General features: G+C 38.8%; 1 protein-coding gene and 1 pseudogene across 11 annotated transcripts in view; one reads left to right on the top strand and one right to left on the bottom strand.

The window, feature by feature from the left end:
- Nucleotides 1–27,401, bottom strand: part of LOC136241726 (puromycin-sensitive aminopeptidase-like) — a 110,252-nt pseudogene that overhangs the window by 42,163 nt on the left and 40,688 nt on the right.
- LOC136241731 (trafficking kinesin-binding protein 1-like) overlaps nt 1–27,401 on the top strand; it is a 54,636-nt gene that overhangs the window by 18,274 nt on the left and 8,961 nt on the right. For 8 of the 11 annotated variants that reach the window (XM_066033015.1, XM_066033011.1, XM_066033010.1 and 5 more), the window contains 10 exons: nt 4,336–4,602; nt 4,989–5,065; nt 5,114–5,152; nt 6,673–6,878; nt 9,491–9,651; nt 11,744–11,817; nt 19,018–19,149; nt 20,233–20,361; nt 20,425–20,896; nt 25,856–26,897. In XM_066033015.1, coding sequence (XP_065889087.1) covers nt 5,018–5,065; nt 5,114–5,152; nt 6,673–6,878; nt 9,491–9,651; nt 11,744–11,817; nt 19,018–19,149; nt 20,233–20,361; nt 20,425–20,814 — 1,179 coding nt within the window. In that variant the 5' untranslated portion in view covers nt 4,336–4,602; nt 4,989–5,017 and the 3' untranslated portion in view covers nt 20,815–20,896; nt 25,856–26,897. Of the gene's footprint in view, nt 1–890; nt 1,012–4,335; nt 4,603–4,988; nt 5,066–5,113; nt 5,153–6,672; nt 6,879–9,490; nt 9,652–11,743; nt 11,818–19,017; nt 19,150–20,232; nt 20,362–20,424; nt 20,897–25,855; nt 26,898–27,401 lie in introns of those variants that run through there. The other 3 variants (XM_066033014.1, XM_066033016.1, XM_066033017.1) reach the window with 3 other exon arrangements.

Below are 27,401 nucleotides of genomic sequence, written 5' to 3' on the forward strand. Positions count from 1 at the left end.
CTCTCCTGAGGATAAATGTGGTAGTAGAACTCATCTCAGAATGAGCAAACTGGTACACCACCTTCTTCTCAGACTCCCTCAACTTAGCATAGTACTTTGGTGCTCAAATTTATTGCGATAAGCTGATAGAATTCTCTCCAGAGGATTTCGTGTCATCACAAACTTGAAATAGCTGTCCAGTTTCTTCTTCCTTTCTGCTGGTGACATCTTTAGCATGTTGTAATTCTGAGCGTACAGATCTCGATCATGGGTTAACTTTTCAAATACAGCCTCAGGGGAAATGGCCTTATTTAGAGTAGCAAACATAACACGTATGTTAGTACTGGCTAGTTTTGGGGCTATGCAAAACATGATCTTCCTCTCTCGATCAATGAGCAAGTGTTTGAGGGCTTCCTTAGCAAAGCGTCCATCATTAGGCATAGCATCTGGTGAGTGATATTGCTCACAATATTTTTCTACCTCTCTTTTCTGAAACTATACGGAGCATGCGCAGTAGGGATGAACAAACGGTAACTTACTTCTCCGCGTTTGTCGATATCCGGAGATAAGCTTATCGGCAAATCTACGTCCTTTATTGTTACATCACGTGATTCTCTGTCACTGGTGACAATTTTACCTAGTATAATTGATTACAGTAACACAGTGTAGTTTGTGTAAGAAACTTACTAGCCACATAACCGCCATCTTCATATCGATAAGTTCCCACGAAACTTGGTCCGATATGATTCAACAAAGTAACAGCGGACAATACGATAACAACCAACCCTACTAATACTAGTAATACCCGCCTCTTGCTACAAAGCATTGATACTTCTTCATTAACTAAGATGGATTTAAAAATACCTAAAAAACTGGATTTCAAAATACAGAAGACAGTCTTTAGCTAAATACTTTTAAATAGGTTGATTAGAGATTTTGTTTTGCAATGTTGAGATAGCGGTTTTGAGCTTCTTAAGTTCCTGGCGAACTGGCTAAGAATATTAAACTAGTAAGTGACTATAGATAAATAAGGTATAGTAATTATGGTACGTGTTTAAATGGCTTCATAAGTTGAGCGAAGAGGTAGCGTACTAAGAATTTGAAAGTAAGAGAACCATCTCTTTCTTCATGACTATACAGTTGAATTAGTAGTGACAGGTGTAAAACTGAAGCACTGGGCGTGGTCCATGAATATCTTGTAAATGGTACTAATTTTATAATGTAAATGTCACCCCAAGTGTCACCCGTATTATACTCAGGTGACATCTGACAACACCATTGACATAACCATTGATGAATGTTAGTTACCTTATGATGTCATTTGATGTCATTGTCTGGACATGCACTAATCATGACTGGTTGTATTGCTAGCCTTACCAGACCATAGTGGGTTTGACTAGATGGTCCGAAGTTTGGTGCATTACTTGTAGTAAGAGTTCATAATACTGAGAACAGTATCCTACTCTCACCCCTGTAGAAGGGTGTTTCATAAAGTTATGACATAACATTTCCGTTTCTCTTTTGTATAAGTAATGATTAGTCTCGTGTGGCCAGACTGCTATTTCTTCGGGATGGCACATATCGATTAAAGATTATAAGTGCCCATTCGAAAGATAAGTGCCACCCTGAGGAAATAGCAGCAGTCTGGTCACATGAGACTAAGTAATGATGTCATTAATTGAACATAATATCGATCAATGCATGTCTAACGCCAGCATTTCTTACTGAATCCTTAACAATTGTGTAGCATTTCTTACCAGGCCATTCATGAATATAACTCCCGAGCATCGAGAGTGTAACAACTAGCTAATGATTCTTGCACTTTTATGGCTGCTAGTACATCACAAACCGTGACACCTTGTAGTTATGTCATATTCCCTTCTACAGGGTACAAGAGAGTAGGATATCCTCCTCAGTATATATTATGAACTCTTGTTATTAGTAGAATATTTATTCTTTGTGTGCTAGTTAATGTGATGGCTGAAGTGAAATCATGTTTCCTGTATGCTTACCGTATTGTCTGTTAGTGTGTCAGTATGGTGGCTGGTCGGTACTAACAACAGTTCATAACTAGACAGATGCTAAAAGCATTGTGGGGCGAGCCTGATCTATAGCTAAAAGACTTGTATAGCTAGCCATACACATTAGGGATGCAACAATACAGGTAAACACCCTAATTGCGTATTGTCTTTATTGCATTCAAGCAAGTCGGGTTTTTGCCTAGTGGGTCACATAAAATCCCATATTCAAAAAAACAGTATAGTCAGCTTATTACTGACTTATGTTGACATGCAATTTAGATGGCTATCAACACAGCTTCACTTAGTTTATTGAAAGTACTTAATACACAGTTCTTTGATAAACTTAATGTGTTACAAATTAAAGATACATGCATTTAACACCCATCAACAGTCCTATTTTACCCGGCAGCACCTTGCTTCCCTCTGTTCATCAGATTCTGTTCCACGTGTACGCCGATCTTGCTGTCTTCTTGTAGCCTTTGGTGTTCATCCACGTTCTCGCGTCTAATTCTTTCATATTGTCTTCGCCTAGCCAACCTACAGTAGTATTTTCGAAAGGCACAGGTAGCAAGCTGCACTTAGTGCATGTACCGGCTATTTGCGTTTACAAACCTTGCTTGTCTTTCCTCCTCGGTTTCTCTCTCTCTTCTGAGCCTATCGCGCTCCCTTCTTCTTCTGAGCCTTTCTTCTCTCTCTTCTGCACTTTCAACACTCGCCATGGTCACATCGCGCCACGTGCAATAAGTGACCACTGTAAATTTTTGGAAACTGAATGTGACGGTCCCGACTACCAACAGTGTGGGATTTTCCGTGTTCTTTGCGTAAACGTTTGGGAATGCGACGATCGTGCGGTCCAATGGACTACTAACAGTGTGGGACTTTCCGTGTTCTTTGCGTAAACGTTTGGGAACGCAAAAGTCGTACGACGGTCCAATGGACTACTAACAGTGTGGGACTTTCCGTGTTCTTTGCGTAAACGTTTGGAAACGTGACGATCGTACGGTCGAATAGAGTACTGCAATTGTGGGACTCGCTCAGGCTCGCCCCAATAAAAGAAGCCAGTTTAGCCTTGCCATTACTAACTCACGAGTGTACCTGTTTCGAAAGTGTCATGGACAAATAAAGAGTACTGTCACCATGTAGCCAGAAAGCAGACCATCTATTATTCTAGTATGTTAGTACGTGATAATAGATGAATATCAACAATGAAGTACTTTAGCTGTTGTCTACTCTGTAACAGCAAAACAACCAACACTTGACTGTACAAATGCCAGTAGTGACGTCACACCTGCTCTATTGTGTAGAGATGTCATTTTAGACCGGAGGAGTGATAATTGCTACTTAGAGTATTGCCTTAATTGAATAGATCTGTTTGAAATTTCACGTGAGCCCTCAACAGAACTAGTGAAGGCAGGGACTCAGTAGATATTCCTGTAGGTTGTAGGGCTGGGAGATTATATTGAGTGTGGGATTAATCGATTAATTCTTTTCTGCTACCCCTAAATTCCATTACTCATCCTGTTTCTATTAGCTTTGTCAGGGTGTTACACATGCCTGGAGTTGCAACACAATCAGACGTGTTACACACTGTTCTCTTCAAAGGTGTAAGAACACATGACACATTGAAAGTGTCACAAAGTCCATAAACTGTAATATTATATTTCATCACTACTAAAATACTATTAATGTTACAACAGTGTTAATTAGTTCCTCCGTATACTACCTTTTCACTGACATGATCACTTGCTTGCTGTTTCATGACCAGATTAGAGTGAGTGTTCGAGCTGAAGTGGTATTTGTTATCATCATCAAGATTCTGCAGAACTCAGTGTGGGGTGCCATTTATCCATTATGGTGTTTTGCTGCTCAGTTTAGTATTGTATTGGACTATAGCCTTTGTCTTCATATATAGTAATAATATCAGGTAAGGAGGGCTCAGGTGCTTGTTCATGAGCTAATTGTGGTGAGATGAAAGCAGTGTATACTTGTGTACTCTCATCACAAAATATGTAACCCAACAATGGCAAATATTGCTGTACTAATAACTTCAAGTACTTTTTTGATTATCAGAAAGTACTAGAAGAACACTTTATAGTGTTGTTACCTTGGTGATACTAGATAGTATTTTGACTTCCCATCCCTCATCTAAGGGAACTGTTAGAAAATTATACACACACACTACACACACACTCTACACACACACACACACACACACACACACACACACACACACACACACACACACACACACACACACACACACACACACACACACACACACACTACACTACGCACGCTCTATACACATATACTACACATCTTATTCCTCATACAGGTTATAGCTCCAGTTAATGTCACTATTGGACAGCTGACAACCTGGCTCAGTCATCAGTTGCCGAAGGTGACACTCCCAGTTCTCTATCTCGTGAGGTTCTGGGACCTGCAGTTGGTGCCGAGTGTAAACCAGAGAACACATCGTTCACTTCTACTGGAGAGGCAGAGTTGGGGTATTCCCCTCACCATCAGCAGCTGCCAACTGCTAGAGATCACAAGATCCTTCAAAAGAATATCACTGTTGCTAAGCAACTGCTGAGTGATTTGAGTATGTGGTCTTAAGTAGTCATAAATGTCTATTATTGTGGTATAGTGATATGGCTCTTACTGTTTTATTGTTCTAGTATGGTGAATGGTACACTAATGTGTGTGCAACCAGCTGTGTACTACGCACATATGCATGCACTCACTCACTCATGCATGCACAAACACTACACAACACACACTACACAACACACGCACACACACACACGCACACACACACACACTACACTACATCAAAGCCATCACATAAATTATGAGTTTTGGTCAACCACACACCACATCAAATTCATCACGTGATGTTTATCAGTCAACAGAAATTGTTAACACCGTAATTAACACACACTAACTGTTTACCTCAAGTTTGATTGACACTTTGTAATGTGTTAACAGATCAAAGACTGGCTGATGATCAAGGAGACATGCTGAGACAACTTGATAATGTTACACTACACAACTTACTAGATGAGGTTGGCAACATGATTGTTGGGGTACATTATTCATTTGTGTTGTTGTAGAGGGAAAGAGACTTACAACTGGCAGCTCAAATTGGTCAGGTGAGCTAGTGTAATGTCATCATGGTTGATTAGTATGCGATAATTATAATTTGAACTTCAAAAATGAATTGATTTGATTGAACAAAATCTTGTGCACGTGATTTTCGCTTGTTTTGTCACGCAAGGTCTCTTAGAACCGCAGTAGTTGATGTTGAATCAGTGGAGGTTGATCATGTGACATCATTGATCACGTGACATCATTGATCATGTGATCTCAAAATGTATTAAACTATTTCAACATTGACACCTCCTATCCACACAGTATGATAGTACTGTAGAAGGCTTGAGCTTTTGTAAAAATATCACCCTAAAACCAGCTACCTCACAATACCTTCACGACATCCTGGCAGTATTGGTTAGGTATAACCCCAAAAGTGCCTTTGGTATGACCTGACCTTCCAATAGGTAGCTACAAAAAATAAAGTAGATCTCTTTGGTGTAGGCTCTACAAGATATGGGAGACTGTGGATAATTTTCAAAGTGTTTTTGTTTTTGGATATTTCAAAGAAGCCTTATATTTTCATGTCCATTTATCACCAAAAATAAACTACCACAAGTAAAAGTGACCTGCCATCATGTGATCCACTGTTTTGGTGATTCACTCATGTATTCCAGTTTAAACTCAGTAGTAATGTTTCTATTGGTTAAATATTGTGTCAATAGCCAGTAAACAGCTAATTCAGGGTTCACAGAAATTGATGCTGTCTGCTGTTCTGTATAAATACAATCAAGCTGGTGGTTGATTAGCATTTACTCCACTCACGACTTCCCCAATATTCTCTTCAGTACACTGGGGTGGGGATAAGTTGGTATTTACAAGCATGTATGTAACTTCATAATTTGTGGCACTAATTTCCATTTATTTGAAATCCACCCGAGCTTTGAAATATACAACTTCACTGATGCAGAACTCACACACACATCCTTAGCTTGGTCACCTCCTTGTGGTCTAGACCCTCTGACCCCCAATGGTGTCAGGTAATGATATGAGTGTTCAGAGATGTGAAAATATTGGAATACATATTAAACCCACAATTACATCTCCCATACCAATATACATACGTACACTATTGAAATACTCTAATACTAAACTTTTTGTTGCCAACTCATTTGTGTACACCTGTTAAACCTGTTTGTTCACTTGGTGTAGTAGCATACCTGTTAAACCCGTTTGTTCACTTGGTGAATAGTGTAGTGGCATATGTGCCTAACCTGTTTTTGTCACTTGATGATGTAGTAGCAATACCTGTTCGTTCACTTGGTGGTATAGTAGCATACCTGTTTAACCTGTTTTTGTCGATTGATTGTATAGTTGCATACCTAAACCTGTTTTTGTCGATTGTGATGGTGTAGTGGCATAGCTGTTAAACCTGTTTGTTCACTTGATGGTATAGTAGCATACCTGTTAAACCTGTTTTTGTCACTTGATAAACCTGTTTTTGTCACTTGCATAGCTGTTAAACCTGTTTGTTTACTTGATGGTATAATGGCTTGCCTAGCTGTCAGTGTTCATGTTACAGGCACTACTGAAGCGTAATGAAGATCTGGAGAGTTGTCTCAGGACGGCACAGAACAGCAGAGAAGCCCTACAACAACAGGTTGATCAGTTACGACACGATGTCTCTCTGAAGGAGCAGCTACTACGACTTTACATTCGTCATGCCAACGAAGCTGACCTTACTGATAACCCACCAAACCTGAATCATCACCCGTTCTTCGAAGATGAGTGAGTGTATGTTATAATGTAATTTGACGTAGATACCAATAAATTATCAACACTTGTTAACCGTTAAACCCGCAGAGAACTTTTTGGTAATGCGTGTTTACACAATATGGGCACACATGGCGATACTAGGTGGGGTAACTTAATTCTTACAGTCTACAAACACACATAGATTAAAAGTGTGTTCACTGGGCTACTTGGAGAAGGTTAAATGAACACTGTAACTACAGTGGCTTACTTGTTATGAAGCAGTGAACAGTGACAAGTGGCATCTCTGTGTTTCAAAATTCTTGCCACGTGTTTAATTTTGATTGAGGGTTTACTCACGTGAGTCATATATGGCCTGATAGAAAATTTCACAATGAATAGAACACAAGGTGATAGGAGCTACTACCATCAAGTTATCGGCCATTTTATAAAGGTATGTAAAGGGTTTGCGTGTTTCCTACTGAAAAGTTATTTTCACAGCTATGTAGTTGGCCTCACCATTTAGCATTAGGGTAAAACTCTAGATATCATTTTAATCCTTGTTACATCACAAGTAGAATGATGTAAATTGCATAGCCATACGATGGACGCTTCGAAAGTTACAGTGCTTTGTGCATATTTATTAAGTTTAAATCCAGTTTTCTGGGATTATGAGTTAAGTAAACACAACAGAGTATATAGAGGCTACCCAGTAACACAGTGTGCTAACTGTTGTGTCCTCTAAAACATTTCTGACAATCATTTTCAATCATTATTATTATTGTTGGTAAAGTGGTTTACAAGCAATGGTGAAATGGTGTAAGTATCTATTGAATGGCTTGCCTCAACTTTTGTTAAATGGAGTTATCCAAGGAATGTGTTTTCTGTAAAAATCTCTGAGAGGGTTAAAAGCACTATGGTCAAGAAATGAAACATGATCATCAAGAAATAGCTGCAATGATGTCAATGTCAGTTAACACAGAATTATCATGTCATTAGTAGAAATATTGACATTTACATCATTGTGGCTGCATCTTTGATTTCACAACTTTTCCACTTTAGCTTGTAGGCTACACCATTGACTGTTTTGATGTACACAACAATTCTTTTTGTACTCTACTTGTAAGTTTCAAATTGGTTTATGGCTGGCTTTTGGGCTTATGATCAAACAGAATGGTAGTACTGTTTAAGTAGGCTAAAGTGACGTGTTCTACCTAAAATTCCGCTTTTAAAAATCATCCTAGAGATGTCTTACACAACAAAAATCACCTTTATCAAATTACAGTCAGCCGAATATAGAATTTAGGGAAAAAAAGGATCACTGAAACCCAAAATTTGGTCTGCCTGCCTGACCACAGTCACAAGGCTGGAGGCCAAACGAAGCAATGCACAGTCAACAGTTTACAAATAACAAAATCACCAGTGGCATGTGCCTTTGGGGTCCCGACGAGTATGTGTCTGCACTTTGTCTTTCCTTTTATCTTCAATCAGTCGTCTTCTTGTTGCCATATTGAGGCATTAATTTTCCATATCAACACTTTCCTTGAGTAACATATTTAGATGTCACAAAATTATTTTGAAGTGTTTATACTACCCAGTAGATACTTGTAACTTAGTGATAGGTTGGAGACCACGCCCTATAACAATCTTGGTTGACCAAGTGTGGAGACCACACCTCTTAACCATCTATTCATTTTGAACATGATGACCTCACCCCTTTATTGATCTAGCTGTATTTAATGACAGTCACACATGTGTAGCTGTATGCTGTAACAAAACCCAAACTAGTATATTAAAAATTATATGAAGTTCAAATTATTTTTGCAAATTCTTAATTGAGCAAACATTTGTTACTACTCATGTACTGAAATCATTTCTACAATTGTTAATCATCTACTGACCCTTATCCCTTCAAGTGAGACTATCCTATGAGTACAAGTGTACAAAATCATTAAGTTCTATTAGTGATCATAGAAGTATAAAATAGTGAAACAAGGGAGGTTGCCTACACCTGAAGATATACTAGTGGACATCACTACTTCAGTCTAAATTCTTAATAATTGTTTTGTTTACATTTTGTAACATTATTATGACTAGTGGACATACTGCATTAGAACAGAAAGAATGGTGACAGGCTTATTACTTTGTCTGAATGCTCCCCCCCCCAACTATCAATTACTGAAATATCGAAGTGGTCAATACTTTTCGTTTTCAGCTATGTTCAGTCTGTTACATTACAAATGAAGAACATGAGAAGGATCTCTGCAATCAATCCAGTCACAACAGAATATTTGGATAGTTCCCATCAAACATAGTGAAGCCATCACATGATGCTACCACAAATTGACACCTTGTGCTATCAGCAAAGATCAATGGGACACAAAGGAGGACGCAGGTAAGTCAATAAAGCGTGTACTGTGTTATGCCAAAAGGAACCTGTTGGGCTGAAGCGACATCGAGCACTGAAAAAATCAAGCTTGTAGCCTTAGTCGTTATCGAGTTATGCTTGTCTGAAGGCATCAGTCAGTCAGTCAGTCAGTCAGTCAGTCAGTCAGTAGAATATTCCAGTAAAACAATTAAAACTTAGTAGCAACATTTTAGAAGTATTTCAGGTCGTTATAACTTTGTGTACACTCCTTGGTTGACAGGTCATCATCAGTGGAGTGGGCTAAACTACTCCAAGAAGAGTGTCAAGGATTACAAGACTCCAACAGGGAATTGAAGGAAGAGGCTGCTAGACTGAGGGAGGAAACTGCTTCTGTGGAGCAGAAGGAAAGAGAATTAGTGGCTGAGTGTTTACGACAACTAGGTCAGTTGTGTATAGCGTAAAGAGATGTTTCAAAACTGTTGTGATGTGTTAGACAATATCAACAATACAAACACTGTGATGGTTGTTGTGTGTATGTAGTTGCATAGCGGCTTTTCTTTTAGAAGAAAATTTTTGCGATTTTCATGGATTGGCAGCTATCCTTGCCCCTTAAAATTTGTAGCTTGATCAGAATGACATTGTTTGAGCATTACAAACACACACAAGATCTGAAGAAGTGAACATTTCCACCTCGAAATTTTGGGTGAATCAAAATTTCCTCCTCACAAATCCCTTTTATGGTATATATCATCTTATTATAAGATATAGCAACAAGGTGATGTGTGTGACATCATATTACATTTTGACTACTCTATTAGAGTATCGATCACACATTTCTCCTTGATCTGTAATCTTGATCACAAACTAGCTCCTTGATCTGTAATCTGATTTCCAATCTGTTAAAGACTTGATAGTTTGCTGAGGTCAACAAGAAAGTTAAACATGCTTTCTAAGCAGTTTTTTGTAGAAAGCATATTCCATTAATAGTTGGATCTAAGCAAACATTTTCTGTTTAAGTATCAGTTACTAAGCTATTGTGATGATTATCAACCAGCCACACCCATTATCATCATAAGTGCTTAGTAAATTACAGGTTGGAGGTCAAGACATAGTGTGTTGTGTAGCCCAAGCCACACCCCATGGATATATTGACAGAAAGAAAATACAATTTTCATACATATGTAGCTCTGTGATCTCTTATCTGATGACAATGAAATTTGTAGTAGAGTTGCTCACCTGGTACCAAATTTGAAGAAAAGTTCCTCAGCCATTTCTGAGATACGAGTGACCAGTGTGTTGGTGTATTTTTCTTAGTTTTTTTAAAAGTCTCTTTCTCTTTTTTGTTGTGGTTTTGCACACTTTGCAAAAATTGCTATAAACACAAATGAGTTATCTGATCCACTGAAATTTAGCACACCTTATAAGGAGGTCCTAAAGCAAATTCTAGTATTGAGTTTAGTGCAAATCTGGTGAAAGCTTTAGGAGTTATGACCAATTTTTGTAAAGAAAGATTGATTTGTCATGCCTACAGGGTAAACTGCTTAAAGGAATAAGTTGAAAATTGGTTTGAAGATAGTAACCATTGTAGGAGTGTCTTTTGATGAGATGGAGATCATGGAGATATAAAGTGGAACCAAAGGTGTGTACTGATTGTACAATCAAGTTTTGTGAATAATAAAACACAATAGTTTCCATGCCAACTACACAAACAACTTAAGGTAATCAGCTGATAATCATTGTGTAAATGGATTAATCATCATAGAAAGGTCTGTCAATAGTATAGAAGAATCAGATTATAATCCACTGACTTGTCATGTAAAACCCAACTACATGTAGCAAGGGCTCAATTGAGATGCTCAAATAGTACAGTCACCATATTAAAACATTTAACAGCATTAGTATGTTACTCTATTAGAGCATTCAGCCATGTGGCAAGTCACCCTGTAGAGAGTTCAACTACAAACAAGTCACCCTGTAGAGAGTTGAACTACACACAGGTCACCCTGTGCAGAGTTCAGCTACATTACAAGTTATCCTGTGGAGAGTTAACATGCTTATGGCCAACACATTTGTAAAGTGGAACTTGCTTCGTTCTCTCCTCTTATTATTTTCAGCCACTGGGGGTCTGGCTTGTGAAGCCATCATCTTCTACAAACATTTGGCTTCTCCTTTGTCCACCAAATGGGGGGAAAATTACTCTGTTACCCTGGGTTGGCTTTAGTGCTGTCTTTCTCTTTGATGTGATCTGCCATTGCCTGCATTTGCAGTGCTCGATCATCATTCCATTATTTTGTCAGAGCTCCACCTCTGATGGATACGGTTAGGGTGGAGTCTCATTTAATGGACTAATTTAATCTTTAATTTATTGTTTGTATAATAATTAATTTAGTTATATCAACACGCCCACAAGGTAAATAAACCAAGCACAGTACACACTAGTACCTTCACTGGCTCTCCTTGACTGTTGTCTGAAGACACTATCACAGTGTATCATCTTGTATCAATATCATTTGATGTGGTTGTGTTTACCCAGCTGAGTCCAATGATCGGATAAAGAGTGTTAGAGAAGAGTTGGATTTTAAAATTGAAGAGAACCTTAAACTGTCTGTAAGTGACTAGTGTATGCTTAGTGATGTCTATTCTAGAAGAGAGTGGAAGTGTTTTAAGAAATATTATCTTAATTGTACAATTTAGTTTGGATCATGTGACTATGACCCTTATCCACAATGACATTTTATGACATCACGAGAATAAAAATGGCCACGATAGTTTGGGGATTGTTATACAGGCACCTATGGAGATATATTTTCGATCACTCGTATTCAGTGTTGGGGGTAACACATAAGTAATGTGTTACATAATAATTATTACTTTTGTGGTAACAAAGTAATATTGTGTAATGAAATATGCTGTAAAAACAGGTAATATAACTCAAGTTACTTTACTTATAAATGTAATGCGTTACCTAAGTAATGAAGTTACTGTAACGAGTCTAATATTACGTAATATTATTACTTTAAGTAACAAAGTTACTAATCTCGTTAGTAATTCACTGAGTAACATCTAGCCACTACGAAGTAATGAAGCCTACTGAATGAAGTTTATTCACCAGCTTCTTGCTTATAACCAATATTTGCACATTGTTGAACAACGCAATCATGTCACGTGATAAAGTGGTAGTTTCACACGTGACAGCTTAAGACTGTGGACACAAAGTAATATAAATAATAGTTATACGGGCACAATGTGGGGTCTATGAAATTTATAAACCCGAAGGCCCAGGCTGTAGCGCACAAGCGAAGCGAGGGCGCTACTAAGGGCCTGAGGGTTTATAAATTTCATAGACCCCACATTGTGCCCGTATAACTGCTTTAGACTCTATTTCACATTACACTCAGATTACTTACCTCATCCACGGCTGTTTCTGCTGTAGGCTCGGCAAAAGCGGCTGGTTTTCTTGCGATAATACTAGCGCTATGGCAACTATGCGTCATCACGTGACAAAATAATCACGCTTGTTGAATCATTGCACGTGAACAACGCATAGCGATTGGACAAACCCAGATTTTGAGCATATGTTATATTGTGTCTGAAGGCGTGGAGTATATTAGAAAACAAGGTGGAGTATATGAGATTTATTACCCACCCAAAACAGCCTAAATAGAGTCTAATATGTAATATTACTTTATTATATGGGTAATATGTAACTGTACCTAAATAGTTCAGTTGTAAATAATATGTAATATGTAATGAGTTACATTTAAAAAGTAACTGTCCCAACACTGCTTGTATTTCAGCTAGGCATGGAGATATCGACCATTAACCGACAGGTATGGTTATAAAGTAACAAAAGCTATTGTAAATGTACGCTATTTAGAAAAACATTTGAAACACGACAAAACTCGTTTATCATAAAGTCTTATATAAAACTTGACTGTACCTGTTGTTTAGAACTCGATATCTTCTTTCCTGGCTGAAATATGAACAATTAAAAATTTTTCTCCATAGGCACTTATATAACCAGGGGCGGATCCAGGGGGGGGCTTTGGGGGCTGAAGCCCCCCTTCATATTTAGGCCTTACTTGATCAATATGCTGAGTATTATAATGAAATTTTGTCTTAGCATAATTATATGATCACTAATAATACAAATACTCATAAAACCACCTTATAAACATCTTTCCAAGGTATTATCAGTGGATTTATGCTAAAATTTATGCAACAAGGACCCGAATCAGCATTGGAGGTTTACAAGATTGAGATACTCTAATAGAGCAGTCAGCTAACTACTCTAATAGAACATTCACTGGAAACATGTAGTTGGTTCTGTTATGGAATTTTTCCAAATCTGCCTGCACCTATACATGCAATGAAATGAGTTGGTCTGTTTAAAGGGCTTCATTCATCTATTTGTGTAGTTAATATGTATGGCAATACTTAATTCAGGTTCACAATTTCCATTGAAAATGCTCTCAGATTCAATCTTGTATTGTTCAAATTTCAAAATTTTCCACTTTCAACATTATAATTCTAACATGCACCTATTCAGTGTTGTGCAATTGTGAGAGGGGTGCATCATGTACTTGGTTGTCTGTACCTACCCAAACTTTCCCATTAGCAAAATGCTTCAGAGAGCCATACCTATAATTTAAAGGCAGTATATAAAATATCTACAGGCAGAAAATATTATGAATTTTATGTGGAAATGTCTCCAAATTGCAGTGTTTTAGCATCTATTTTTCAAAATTTTCCTTGGGGGGCATGCCCCCAGACCCCCCTAGTTCCAGCATGCTTCGCATGCTGGGAAGTGTGCTTTGCTACCTCTACCCAAGAGATTAGTACCTTGAGTTAGCCCCCCCCCTTTCATAAATCCTAGATCCGCCCCTGATAACAGTCCCCAAACTTTTTTATTCTCAATATGTCATTGTGGATAAGGCTAATTGGGAATCAATAGTCACATGATCCCCAATTAGTCACATGATCCCACACGATCCCCAATTAGTCACATGCTCCTCAATTAGTCACATGATCTCCACATGATCCCCAATTAGTCACATGATCCTCAATAGTCACATGATCTTCAATTGTCACATGATCTTCAGTAGTCACATGATTCTCAGTAGTCACAATCCAAACTAGTAAATGTGCAAAAATCTGACACAATTGTGTATTTTTCAAATTGCTGTTTAATAAAAGATTTATAATATACTTGGCCGAGGGTCGCTTTGGAAGTTTCAGCCTCATATGTCAATAGCTTTGGGAGTTACAACCCTACAAAGTAGCGACAACAAAAAATTGATTTGTACAACAAGTATGGACTCACTAAGGTGGTTGTAACTTATGAACAGAATGACACGCAGAGTTGCATCATCATCATGTTTGCCATTAATAGGGCTATCAATTACTGTGTAAATTTTTTGAATTATTGAAGAAGGATCAATTGCATACTATCACTTCGACGTAACCAAACATCCTTAACTTGCATATCCTTGCAATGAAACAAGATTTTCAAGCTCCGCTTGAGTAGATGATATCCATGTTTTTATTGTTAGATCTTGTCTTCACTTAAGAACAAAGTGTTACAGAATTTTCTAATTGCAAATATTTCACCCATTGTATTCAATGCTTTAATACTGCAACGTTAGGCTTGCACGATTGTGTCAGGTTTTCGCAGATTTGGTCACAGATACTGAGGATAATTAGGCGTTTAGATTGTAGTTCATGTCATTATGGTGATGCACTCAAGGGTGGTTCCAGGATTTTTCAAGAGGGGGGATCTCTGAGCTGGGTGGAGGGTAACCCCCCTACAGTTCACATAATTATTCAAATCAGCACATCCGGCCTACGGTTGTACGTAGCATTCATACATAAAATGTGCCCTTAGGCAAACTAGCACGATGTGTGGAAACCTACACTACTATTTGTGCAGCTTATTGCTATACTATGCTACTGTAGACTTGTAGCTTACTACATACACAACTTCCTGGCACACAGTAGTTATGACGAATGATGGAGCACTTGTTCATCACACCATAGATTTTCGATCACACTTCTTGCTTGCCGTCACCCTCGCAGAAGTGGCACCAAAAGTGAACCTTGTACAAGTGTGAGTGAAGTTGGTCTTCCTGAACAAGTTGAAGAACTACTGAAGTAGCTAACTCACGTGTCACTTTGTATTTCATACTGTTGAGTGCGGGGACCGGCATTCTGTGTCTTCTGGGTGAGGTCTCAAGAACAGCCGAGTGATATCACGTGCCCATATTGACCAAAGGTGGAGTCAGGTGTATTACCACAAAAGAAAAGTACCGGCAGTAAAACACTCTTTATATACAAATCTGACGTACCTTTACAACAATATCAGTGACTACAAACGCCATTGCTCCCTTGCAGCTGCCAGCTCTTCTACGCACAGTAAGTGTGTGTCTTCCGCCATTTGCTAAACTTTAAACAATCCTTATCACATGAGCTATCATCACGTGAGCTATCATCATGTGATGCTGTATCATAGTTAATCAGAATAGTTTGGGACTGCTCTATTAGAGTGTATCAATCTTTCACAATCTGTTGCTTTCCTCCGTGCACTTTCTGTCTAAGATTTCCTGTTCGAGGTTCAACCTGAAGGGGGGGGTCTCGAGACCCCCAAAGACCTCCCCCCCCTGGATCCACCCCTGGTACTGTAGTGTTGTTCCAGTATCAGCTAGTTATTACAGTTCTAGTCCCAGTTTAGGAACCATAACCTTTAGAATTACAGTTCTAGGTCCAGTTTTGGAACCATAACCTTTAGAATTACAGCTCTAGTTCCAGTTTAGGAAACATAATCTTTAGAATTACAGTTCTGGTTCCAGTTCAGGTACCAAAACATTTAGAATTACAGCTCTAGTTCCAGTTCAGGAACCATGATATTATTCAATTTCTATTATTTTAACTCAAGTATTACCAAAAGCCCACAATGAATTATGGCCACTCACTATTAAGTTATATGCTAGTCTTGTCAGGCTTAATTGTTTCATGTGTGTAGCTAATACTGTAGTTATCAACATTACTACACAAACAACACTAACACCATATAGGATGGTACTAAAAGACCTGTAGCTAATTATCAAACACTGAACCAGACATATACTGAGCCAGCATTGCATTTGGCATTCTCTTCTAATATTATAGCTAATCAGTTGTTTCAAGCAGTGTTTTAACACATGCATACATGCATGGTTGTTATACATACAGCTTTTATGAAGTTATATACTACATTGTGTGTTTATGTCAACAGATAAAATTCTGGTCTTGTAAAAAGCATGAAATCTCATTGGCAAATACTGTGTGGTTATGACCAATTCCAGTTCCAGTATTAGTTCCAGTACTTGATAAATTTCTTTATAGTTCTAGTTCCAATTCCAGTTTTAAGGAAAGCAAAATTATTGTTCCAGTTCCAGTTCTAGCTCTAGAACTGGAACTGGAATAAAAGGGGCTGGAACTGGAACAACACTAATGTACTGATTATTGTTAAACCACTTAGCAAAATTGATGGAGTACTACTTCACATGTAATAGTTGTAACATGGGCATGACGGCTTTTCCTGATATGTATGCCCGACTGCCCTGTGGCCCTCGGTCAGTCGGGCATACATATCAGGCAAAGCCCGAATGCCATGTGTTACAGCTAATATGTAACTATCAGGCTGATAGCCTGTACAGGGTGATCAATCACCCAAGCCAATACGACTACAGCCACTGGATGTATTATATATACATACCTAAAATTTTTGATTGTGGGTCAGCAGCTAGTACGTTCTCAATTGTTTATGGAAAAATTACCAAGTTCACTAAATGCCTAGATAGGTAAGCTTGCGTGTAGAGCAGTTACTCCGTGCAGAGTGGTAGCTTCATGATGGGGGCATACCTGTATTTGAAAACGTGCGGAAACGATTGGTGAATAAGCTATAGCACTAGTTCTCGCCTTAGCCAACTTTTTTCAACTCGTAGGATGGCGAGGATAACAAAATGCTCTCCACCTGAGTGGTCTTCATAGCAAAATCCAAGTCGTGCATCCTAATCACGTGAGTATTAATTGATCCCAACAATCGATTTCGGCCTCAACATCTATATAATCACTGCCCAGTTGTAGCCGGGCTACATTTCATATGTAGCCTGGCTAGCTGGGATACATACGAAATGTAGCCCGGGCAGCATCTTGATCTGAGGTGTGAAAGTGTTACATGTAGTTCTAATCTTCAACAAAATAATACCACACTTCATTATATCATCGATCACATACTTTAGTTCATCCCAGAATATCAGGATTTTGGATGATACATTTTAACAGCATTTTAGCTGCTTCCACCTCTGGGTAGTGTCTAGTAACTGGTATGGGGTGACTAATAACTGGTATGGGGTGACTAATAACTGGTATGGGGTGACTAATAACTGGTATGAGGTGACTAATAACTGGTATGAGGTGACTAATAACTGTTATGAGGTGACTAATAACTGGTATGGGGTGACTAATAACTGGTATGGGGTGACTAATAACTGGTATGGGGTGACTAATAACTGGTATGGGGTGACTAATAACTGGTATGAGGTGACTAATAACTGTTATGAGGTGACTAATAACTGGTATGGGGTGACTAATAATTGGTATGGGGTGACTAATAACTGGTATGGGGTGACTAATAACTGGTATGAAGTGACTAATAATTGGTATGGGGTGACTAATAACTGGTATGGGGTGATTAATAACTGGTATGAGGTGACTAATAATTGGTATGGGGTGACTAATAACTGGTATGAAATGACTAATAATTGGTATGGGGTGACTAATAACTGGTATGAGGTGACTAATAACTGGTATGGTGTGACTAATAACTGGTATGGTGTGACTAATAACTGGTATGGGGTGACTGATAACCAGTGGCGTATCTAGACTTCTTACCTCACCCGGACACTGGGTGGGCAAGCCACACAGCCACATACACATGCCCAACTTCATATGGACATCAATATAACATCTAAAATGTGTTGTACGTCACTATCTATGTGCTATACCTTCACTAACTGCATGCAAAATAGCTAATATCACTAGACACAAACATTGACTACTATCGTCTTCTTCACACATACAATACAGCAATGTATAATACTCGAGACTTGGATTTAAAGCACCAGGCGCTTATACGATCACGTGACAACTGTGGACTAAAGTCTCGACTAAAGTAGTCAACCTATAAATAGAATAAATGAAAACATTGACTAAACAAGTACTCCATACCTTTGGACTAGTCAGTAGCTAGCCATCATCTATCAAGGAATCACACAGCCATACGGGGTGCATGTCTCAAAACTTGCTCGTGTCTGTTCACATCTGAATTTTGAAATAGACTTAATCTTGAATGGACGCTATTCACCACACTATGAAACATTCATTCAGTCATAGTCACGATGCTGCAGTTGGTAGTCATGTGATCTTCTTTCTATTAAGTGCCTTACATTGGAAATACCACAATCGAAACCAATTCAAGATCACCGTTTCTCCACTGGAGAGAAAAGCTTGATTTGACGTGGATCAGCGTTGCGTAAGTATTCTTTGCAATCATTAATGTTTTTCGGTTATTCAACACTGATGGTGAAAAGCATTTACCAGGGCACAAGTCAAATTAACCAGGGCCCAGGCCTGGGTAGGCCCGGGTATAGATACGCCACTGCTGATAACTGGTGTGGGGTGACTAATAACTGGTGTGGGGTGACTAATAACTGGTGTGGGTGACTAATAACTGGTATGGGGTGACTAATAACTGGTTACTAATTACAGGATCAAGTCAGCAAGTTGTCACAGGAACTCACAGACATCACATTATTTCATCATCAGTTGACAGTGGACAATGAGTTACTACGGGAACAAATCACTGAATCACAATCAATACAAACACAATTATCCAACGAGGTGAGGGTATTTGGTAGTGATCGTGTCGTAGTTAATTGAGAGAAATTTGCCTTACTCAAAAGTAGAGGTGCACTGATAGAACTTTTAGCTGATATTGCAATGATATAAAGTAATATTATCAAGCTGATAAACAAAGCTGATCCTATATGGTGGCATAGACCTTTTCTCTTAGAAGTTGTGCTCTATTTAGTTATAAAGTAAACAGGTATTACTAGGGGCTAGATCAATAAGAGGGTGTGGTAATTGTGTTTGAGTATTTGATTGTTAGGAGACGTGGTCTCCACACTTGATATTATTAGTCAACCAAGATAGTTGATGGGAGTGTTCTCAAACATATTGTGAAGTTAAAGGTATCTACTGTTTATCCAGTACCTTTTACGGGAGTGTAAGTGCTTTAAATATTTAGTGGTGTCTAAATATGCTGTTCAAGGAAAGTGTTAATGTGGAAAATTAACACCTTGTTATGGTTTCGTTACACAAAGAAGACCACTGATGAAGGTAGGAGGACAGACAAGGCACAGAGGGCACATACTCGTCGGGACCTTAAAAGGCAAATGCCACTGGTGACTAATGGTGGCCGTGTGCTTGCTTTGTTTAGCCTCCAGCTGGCAATTATGGTCAGACAGACAATTTATTGAATTCTATATCCGGCCACCTGTAAGTGTTTTGCTACTGTATAATAATTTCATTGTTAGGCTGTGCAAAGTTAATTATATGTTTCTGGTTCTACCAATTCCCCAAAATTGACCAGGTAACCGGGCTTGGGTGTTTGGTGGTTTTTTTTTTGGTTTTTTTGCAACTTTTTGATGTGGTGTACGGCATTTGGCATAGCAATATGAAAAACAAAGTTAATGTATAAAGTTAGTGTGTCTTTATAGAAAAAATGTTTGCAAGACAATGCAAGACATGAAAGCCTTTCAACAGATATTAATTGCATAATTCATACAGCAAAGAAATGACCAGGAAGGGAACCAGAAACATATAATCTGTTAGTTTTAGGGGAAAACCCTACTAAACAGTACTACCATATTGTTTGATATTCCTGTTATGAGAGTTTTGATATCACACCATTTTGTTGATCAGGTGATGGTGTTGACAGAGCGGTATGAACAGAGCACCTCAATGATGAAGGAGTTACAAGAAGAGTTAGCTCCACTACAAGCTAGTGGCACCTCCAGTCCTCACCTGACACCAGCTGACCACCCCACTGAGGTATGTAGTCTATTGTTGTAGTACATTGTGGGGTATACTAGAATTTACTATGTTATGCTACAGCATGAGAGTGTAGTTAAGGAGATAGAGGAAGCAGTATGTCGTGAGATGGAGGCAGCATGTACCATGTTCCAAGAGAGACCTCAGTCACCTCTTAGTTTTGCACAGGCCAGGACTAATGTTGTTATGGAGACAGTGAGAGCTGCAACCAAGACAACAGCAAAGAAGCTAGAGAGGTTAGCAACACTACAAGATCGGTACAAGAAAAAACTTGATGAAGCCAGCAAGTCTGCCGAGCAAGGTCTGAACTTGTTAGTTGACCGACAGGGATCACATGATCCTAAGAGTAAACATGGAGATGTAAAGGAATCATCTGTTGCTATTGACAACAATTTCCTACCCAAGAGGGCATCATCACCAATTATGTCACATAAGAAGACAACTGGGAACTAGTCTGGTTACCATGATGAGTTTAAGAAGTACAAGGCTCCATTCATGGCTCCTGAAAAACTTCAAATTGTCAAACCTCTTGAAGGTAGGTCAAACCTCTTGAAGGTAGGTCAAACCTCTTGAAGGTAGGACGGGTCACTTTGTGAGGAGCCCAGCTTTATGTTGCATGTTTAAGGTGATGTAATCCTCCTAACACTAGAGGAAATTGTACGGTGACTACTATTATTATTATTAGTTGTGCTCTAAACACTGTTAATACAACCATTACTTAGGTACTGTTGTATGGAGAAGTTTTGGCCCAAAGTATTTTGAATTTGTTGAAAAATTTTATGGTTGCAGTCCAGCTTTTAACTTACAAACAATTTTCTCATATCGTTTCTTATTTTCCCAAACTAAACATCACATTACAAACACTGCTAAGATTGTTGTACACTCCTGTATATTGTACTAGTAGTCTATAGTGTAGGGATGGACACTTTATTTCAGGGAGAGAGAGATATATTAATACTATTTAAAAAAATTAAAAAATGAAGTAGGGATCTATGCAATAAAAAGTAGTGAAACAAGAGATGAATGATGGTATTACAGCATAGCTCAGTGGGAAGTCCCTACTTTGGCATTGAACACAAAATAATAATAGCTAATTAATGTGCCAAAGTAGGGACTTTCCCATGAGCTATGCTGTAATACCATCATTCATCTCTTGTTTCACTACTTTTTATTGCATAGATCCCTAATATCAAACAGTACGATAGTACTGTTTAAGTAGGGATCCGGGTGGATTTGGCGCGCGCCTCAAATTTCGATCCCTCAAAAATCATCCTAGAAATATCTCACACAGCAAATAAACCTTTTACTAAAGAGTCTTCAAGTTTCTAACTTTATTTCTAGCGTTATATATCAGGAAACGACTAGAAAAGTGCTGGAATTTTATTTCTAAAAAATCGCTAAAACTGAAATTTTCGTCTGCCTGCCAGCCTGCCAGCCTGCCTGCCTGACCACATTCGCAAGGCTACAGGCCAAACGAAGCAGCGAAGGATCACCATTCTTTGCCACAATATTTAACTCGCTGCTGGGATGTGCCTTTTCGGGTTCCGACGAGTGTCTGCCTTCTGCGCTTTGCCTTTCCTTTTATCTTCAATTACGGATCGTCTTCTTCTTTTCCAGTCACGGAGGCGTTAATAATTCGTATCGACACTTTCCTTAGAGCAGCCGTATTCGGACGCCACAAAACTAATAACGGATTCCGTACTGTAAGGGCAAGTAGATGCCTGTATAGCAACACTTGCAAAGCGATCAAACAGCCTAGTGAAGTAAGAACACACTGCCACGCCCTTATCAATCAGACCGCGCGCTCGTACTTAACGATCAGTGGACCACGCCCATTATTAATGGTCCAGCTGTAACTAATTGTAGAAAACAGGAGATAGAAACCCTGCATGCCTTTCAATTTAGTAATTGAGCAGCTTGCATAAAGCAAGCAGCAAGATCGAGATACTCTAATAGAGCAGTCAGTGCCAAAGATCAATAATAGCTATATACCTATACCAAAAAAAGTTAACAAACTAGTGAATTTAAAAATTGTTAATTTAGAAATGGAAGTAGGGATCAAGCGATAAAAACTACTGAAACAAGTGATTTGAATGATGGCAACTATTACAACATAGCTTTGTGGGGAAATCCCTACTTTGGCATTGAACATATATGGTGACGTGGTGAGATACCAATGTAAGGATTTCCCCACAAAGCTATGTTGTAATAGTTGCCATCATTCAAATCACTTGTTTCAGTAGTTTTTATCGCTTGATCCCTACTTCCATTTCTAAATTAACAATTTTTAAATTCACTAGTTTAAACTATTAGTTTGTTTAGTTTTTTGTTGTGGCACAGCTAGCTAAAATGTAACTTGTATTAGTCCATTGTGTTTTCCACATCTGGAGGTAGGAGTAAGGCAGATACCATCACTTATATACATCTTGTACATTTGCTCAGTGAGAGATGGAGTTCCCCATATTCTGTGGTTATGGGCTGGTCCACTGTAGTTTGGGGTTCTTGCTGCGTTCTTCAATAATTTGTATCAGGGAATCGCATTCTAGATCCAAGCACCCCCAGCTGTCGACCTTGCTGTTGCTGTCTCCTTTAGAACAATAATGTAATATACTGATTTTATGTGCTTTTATAAAAATGCATCTACCAGAAACTGTTCTATTAGAATATCATACATGAATGTTGTATTAGAGTATATCTCAAGTCAGCCAAGGGGTGTGCAGCTAGCTAGACTAATAAGGGGCGAGGTGATCTCGTTTACTGTTAAGTAAATAGCTAGATTTTTAAGAGGTGTGGTCTCCGTACTTTATCAGTTCACCTAGATCTTTATTTTGATGGGTGTGGTTGTGAACCTATCGTAAACCGGATCCCAATCGCAAAGTTGCAGATATCTAACTAATATTATCTCTTATAGTAGTGCCAGGACTGAAGTGCTTCTGATCCAGTTCTGAAATAATTCTGTGGTGTCTAAATCTGCAAGTGTAGAAATGGAAATTAATGCCTCGATATGGTTTCGTTAGATGAAGAAGAGGACAGCATCCTGATTGAAGATAAAAGAAAAGACAACATGTAGAGGGCCTACACTTGTCAGAACCCCAAAAGCACATCTCACTGGTGAGTTTGTTATTGTGGCATAAAATGGTGACCGTGTGCTGCCTTGTTTGGTCTCTAGTCTTGTGACTGTGGTCAGTGAGAGTAAAATTCAAGTTTTGGCAATTTAAAAAAATTCTAGCTATATCCGGCCACCTGTGTTTTGTGATATTTAATGTTGTATTATGTATTATATGGACTAGTACTATTTGGTAAAGGTGATTTTCATTGCGTAAAATGTCTCTAGGATGGTTTTTTAAAAGCAGGATTTGGGTGGTGCACAAAATTTTTGGGGCGATCCCTACTAAGGGCCGTTTGATATGAGACCTTCTGAGTGAAAACCCAACTTGTTTTTTGAGAAAATGTGTGCAACATCATAGTTTTATGTACGTTTTATTTGCTTCAGTAAACAGTGCAAGAAAACACGACTTGATATATCTAATATACTAATGGATTCACCTCTTCATGTAGAGTAAGAATATCTTTGTTTTGTTCTGTGTCATGAAGCAAACATGAGTTATGTGTGTTTCTTTGTGTTGCAGTAAAGTGTAACTTTATTGTCCCATTTCTAAACTTGGATAACCTTCCTGTTTGATAGCATGAGTATATTAGGCCAATAACTACACCTTGATGACTGCCCCAGTTCATGGTGAATAGGATGACACAAGTCCCAACTTCGTATTTGAGACTTATGATCGATTACACAAGCACCTGTAATTTTTTTGTCCATATAAGCACATTACAAATTGATTTTATTGCTCTTTTTGTTGTCTGTCGCTATGACTACAAAAGCTGTTATCAGATAAAGCACAGCCCATTGGTTTTCCCACTAGAAAACAAAAGTGTCATAAAATGAAGTTTGGAAAAATGCGAACAAGTCAGGTTTCACTCAGTGGGTCACATAAAATTAACAAAATATTTTCCCACATTAGATGGGCTGTCCTTGCCATCACCCCCACCACCGGCTGTCAAAGTGCTGGATAGCTGGAAATGAAACAAGGAGGTCACCTAAATTTACAAATATACTAGTGGACATTTAATCCTTAATCCAGTCATGGATATATACTGAAATAGAGACTAAATGTCCATTAGTATATCAGCAGGTTTAGGAGACCTCCCTTGTTTCATTGTCCTATTGTAAAATGTCTAATTTTCTTTATACTTGTATTAATGAAAAAAACATAATTATATAGTTTGAAAATCCTGAAAGACCTTATAATTACTAAGAATATCTTATAATTACTGGGAATATTTTATAACTACTGGGAATATATAGTGATGTACCACTCTGCGTGGGCAGTTCAAAGGCACCGCCAGTGCCATAATTTGTATATTGCACTGCTGCAGACCGCAGCGAGTGCATTATAACTTATAACGCACTGGTTGCGGTTTTTTAGACCACAACGAGTGCATTATAAGTTATAATGCACCGACCGCAGTGCAATATACAGATATTGCACTGGCTACGGTTTTGTGCAGCATAGCACAAGTGCCGGTGGCGAAGACCACTACAACACCTCACCTAATAGGTGGAAGAACACTTCACAGATCACTCGAATTCTTTTATAGCCTGACATGTAAAGGTCGATTGTGGGCCATAACGTCACCAATACGTATAATGTTTACAAGCAGCCAATGGCGATCGAAAAATCCAACACGGGTGGCCACAAATAAAGTCTACATATATATAAACGTACTTATACACCTTACTAGTCTGGTGCCATCTTAGCCCAGATTAAACTGTAGTCCACTTCGACAATGACTCAATAAAACAAATATATTCTAAATAATACTAACCTTTACGTTCGATTGTGGTAACCAGTTTTGTCATGCCACCAGATTCGAGTTTATCCAGTGTGAATAGTAAGAATTAGACTATTATCATTTAGTAGTTGGGTTTTGTTTACTTAAAACGTCTATTTAGCTACTTTTTTTTGCTCAAGGGAATCACTATGGCGATTAGTCTGGCGCTTAGTCTATATGGCGATTGAGTGATCACACACTACATAATGAGAGTCGAACAGTGAATGCAGGTTAGTGATATAACCCATAGCGCACTAGCTTTCAATATCTCAGGTGGCTGCAGTACTGCAGGGGGAACGTCATCTCAACGTCCGGCTTGGTTACCCACAATCGATGTTAGAAACCTGGCCTTTATAAGTGTTACAGCTGTCTTGTGAGGCTCTCCCCACCTATTAGGTGAGTGGTACATAACAGTTATACAACGTGCACTCGTGCTCTGCCTGTATAAACGCACTTGCCTTCGGGCCTAACGGCCCTCAGGCTCGTGCATTTATATCAGGCAGAGCACTCGTGGCCGTTGTATAACTATATAATCAACAAATTGTAGACCAATTAACTACTAAATGATTATTAATATTATTATCAATACTGATACACACTATAGGATCAGTTACTCTACTGAAGTGGAAGTTGTTAGCTACCCCACAACTAGGAGGAGCCACCTCATATTTAAGTAACCTCATTCAACCTGGTGTACATATGAAGTCTTGGAAGGGAATTAGCCCCAAACATTCCTCACACAACACTATCTCACAAGACAACAACAACACTACTAACATCGCCACAACAGCTGACGATGACCTCGGCTCCAGTGTAGACTGCTCCCCATCCTCCAGCTCTATTAGCAGTAAAGGGAAGGTCTACTCTAGGACTAAGACTAACACTAGTACTTGTAGTGTGTCAGGGATGAATGATATTACAGGATTATTATTAGACTCTAATAGTAATAATAATAATAGTGAAGAAGTTTCTGGAGTGTTTAGAAGTGATGTAGTTTCCGCCAAAAGTATTGACACACTTCCTCACCTACATAGGGTGGGGATGGGTAGGTTAAACCCTGCTCTGAAGATGGGATGGTTACCAGGCAACACTCAACCACCCATAGCAACAAGGAATGTTGGACTGGCTTCTTTACTTGATGACGAGGTTGACTCCTAACAACACTTTATACATTATAACATCACCCCATTATTTATTGCGTGTCTGTAACCCCTCATGAGGGGGCTGTACTGACCCCTGATGAGGGATCCATGTTGTATTAGTTCATTACTTATCAGTGAATTAATAAGAGTTACAGGTGCATGTTACAAGTATCATATCCATGAACATGTAGACACTATCCTATTATGTTATGTTGTAGTGTTAGAAGAACTGATCAACCAGCTGGGGGTACTCATGATGAGGTAGCAAATACTTATTCTGTGAATGCTATCCCACAAGGGACCTGTGAGAAGAACTGTTGACCTTTTCCCAGGGAAGAGAAACTGAATTCCTCAAGGCTGCTCCGCAACTCTTTGGACCCAAGTTTCCCCGCGATGCTGCAGACCACCTGGAACAGTTAGTAGCCCTGCAGAAGGCAAAGGCTCCCAGCAGCAATAGTTCTGGCAGTTTGTCAGGTTTTCAGAAGCCCCCCTCCTACCAAACAAGTTAGTGTGATTTATTACTTTCAACACATGACATGACTACAATTTATTTTTGCTAATGTTTCATAATGCACGTGGGCCTGTCCTCTCCCCTGAGGCCAATAACCATGAGGTTAGGATAAGCCTGTAATACAGGGAGTCATAAACATGTAACTAAAATGTGAAGAATGCAGAAAACATCCCAGACCCAGTGGTGATTTGATTCCCCGCAACATGCAGTCTAGGCATGTGCCAAAGGAGCCACAACAACTGGGATCTGAGTTAACTGAAGTAATAGTGATGTGTCACATTTGTTACAAGTGTAGTGTATAGTGTGATCAGTCTTGTGATACAGGTCACCTATAGTGTATGGTGTGATCAGTGTTGTGATATAGGTCACCTGTAGTGTATAGTGTGATCAGTGTTGTGATACAGGTCACCTGTAGTGTATGGTGTGATCAGTCTTGTGATATAGGTCACATGTAGTGTATGGTGTGATCAGTGTTGTGATACAGGTCACCTATAGTG

The sequence above is a fragment of the Dysidea avara genome, chromosome 12, assembly GCF_963678975.1.
Source record: "Dysidea avara chromosome 12, odDysAvar1.4, whole genome shotgun sequence".
Classification (NCBI taxonomy): domain Eukaryota; kingdom Metazoa; phylum Porifera; class Demospongiae; order Dictyoceratida; family Dysideidae; genus Dysidea; species Dysidea avara.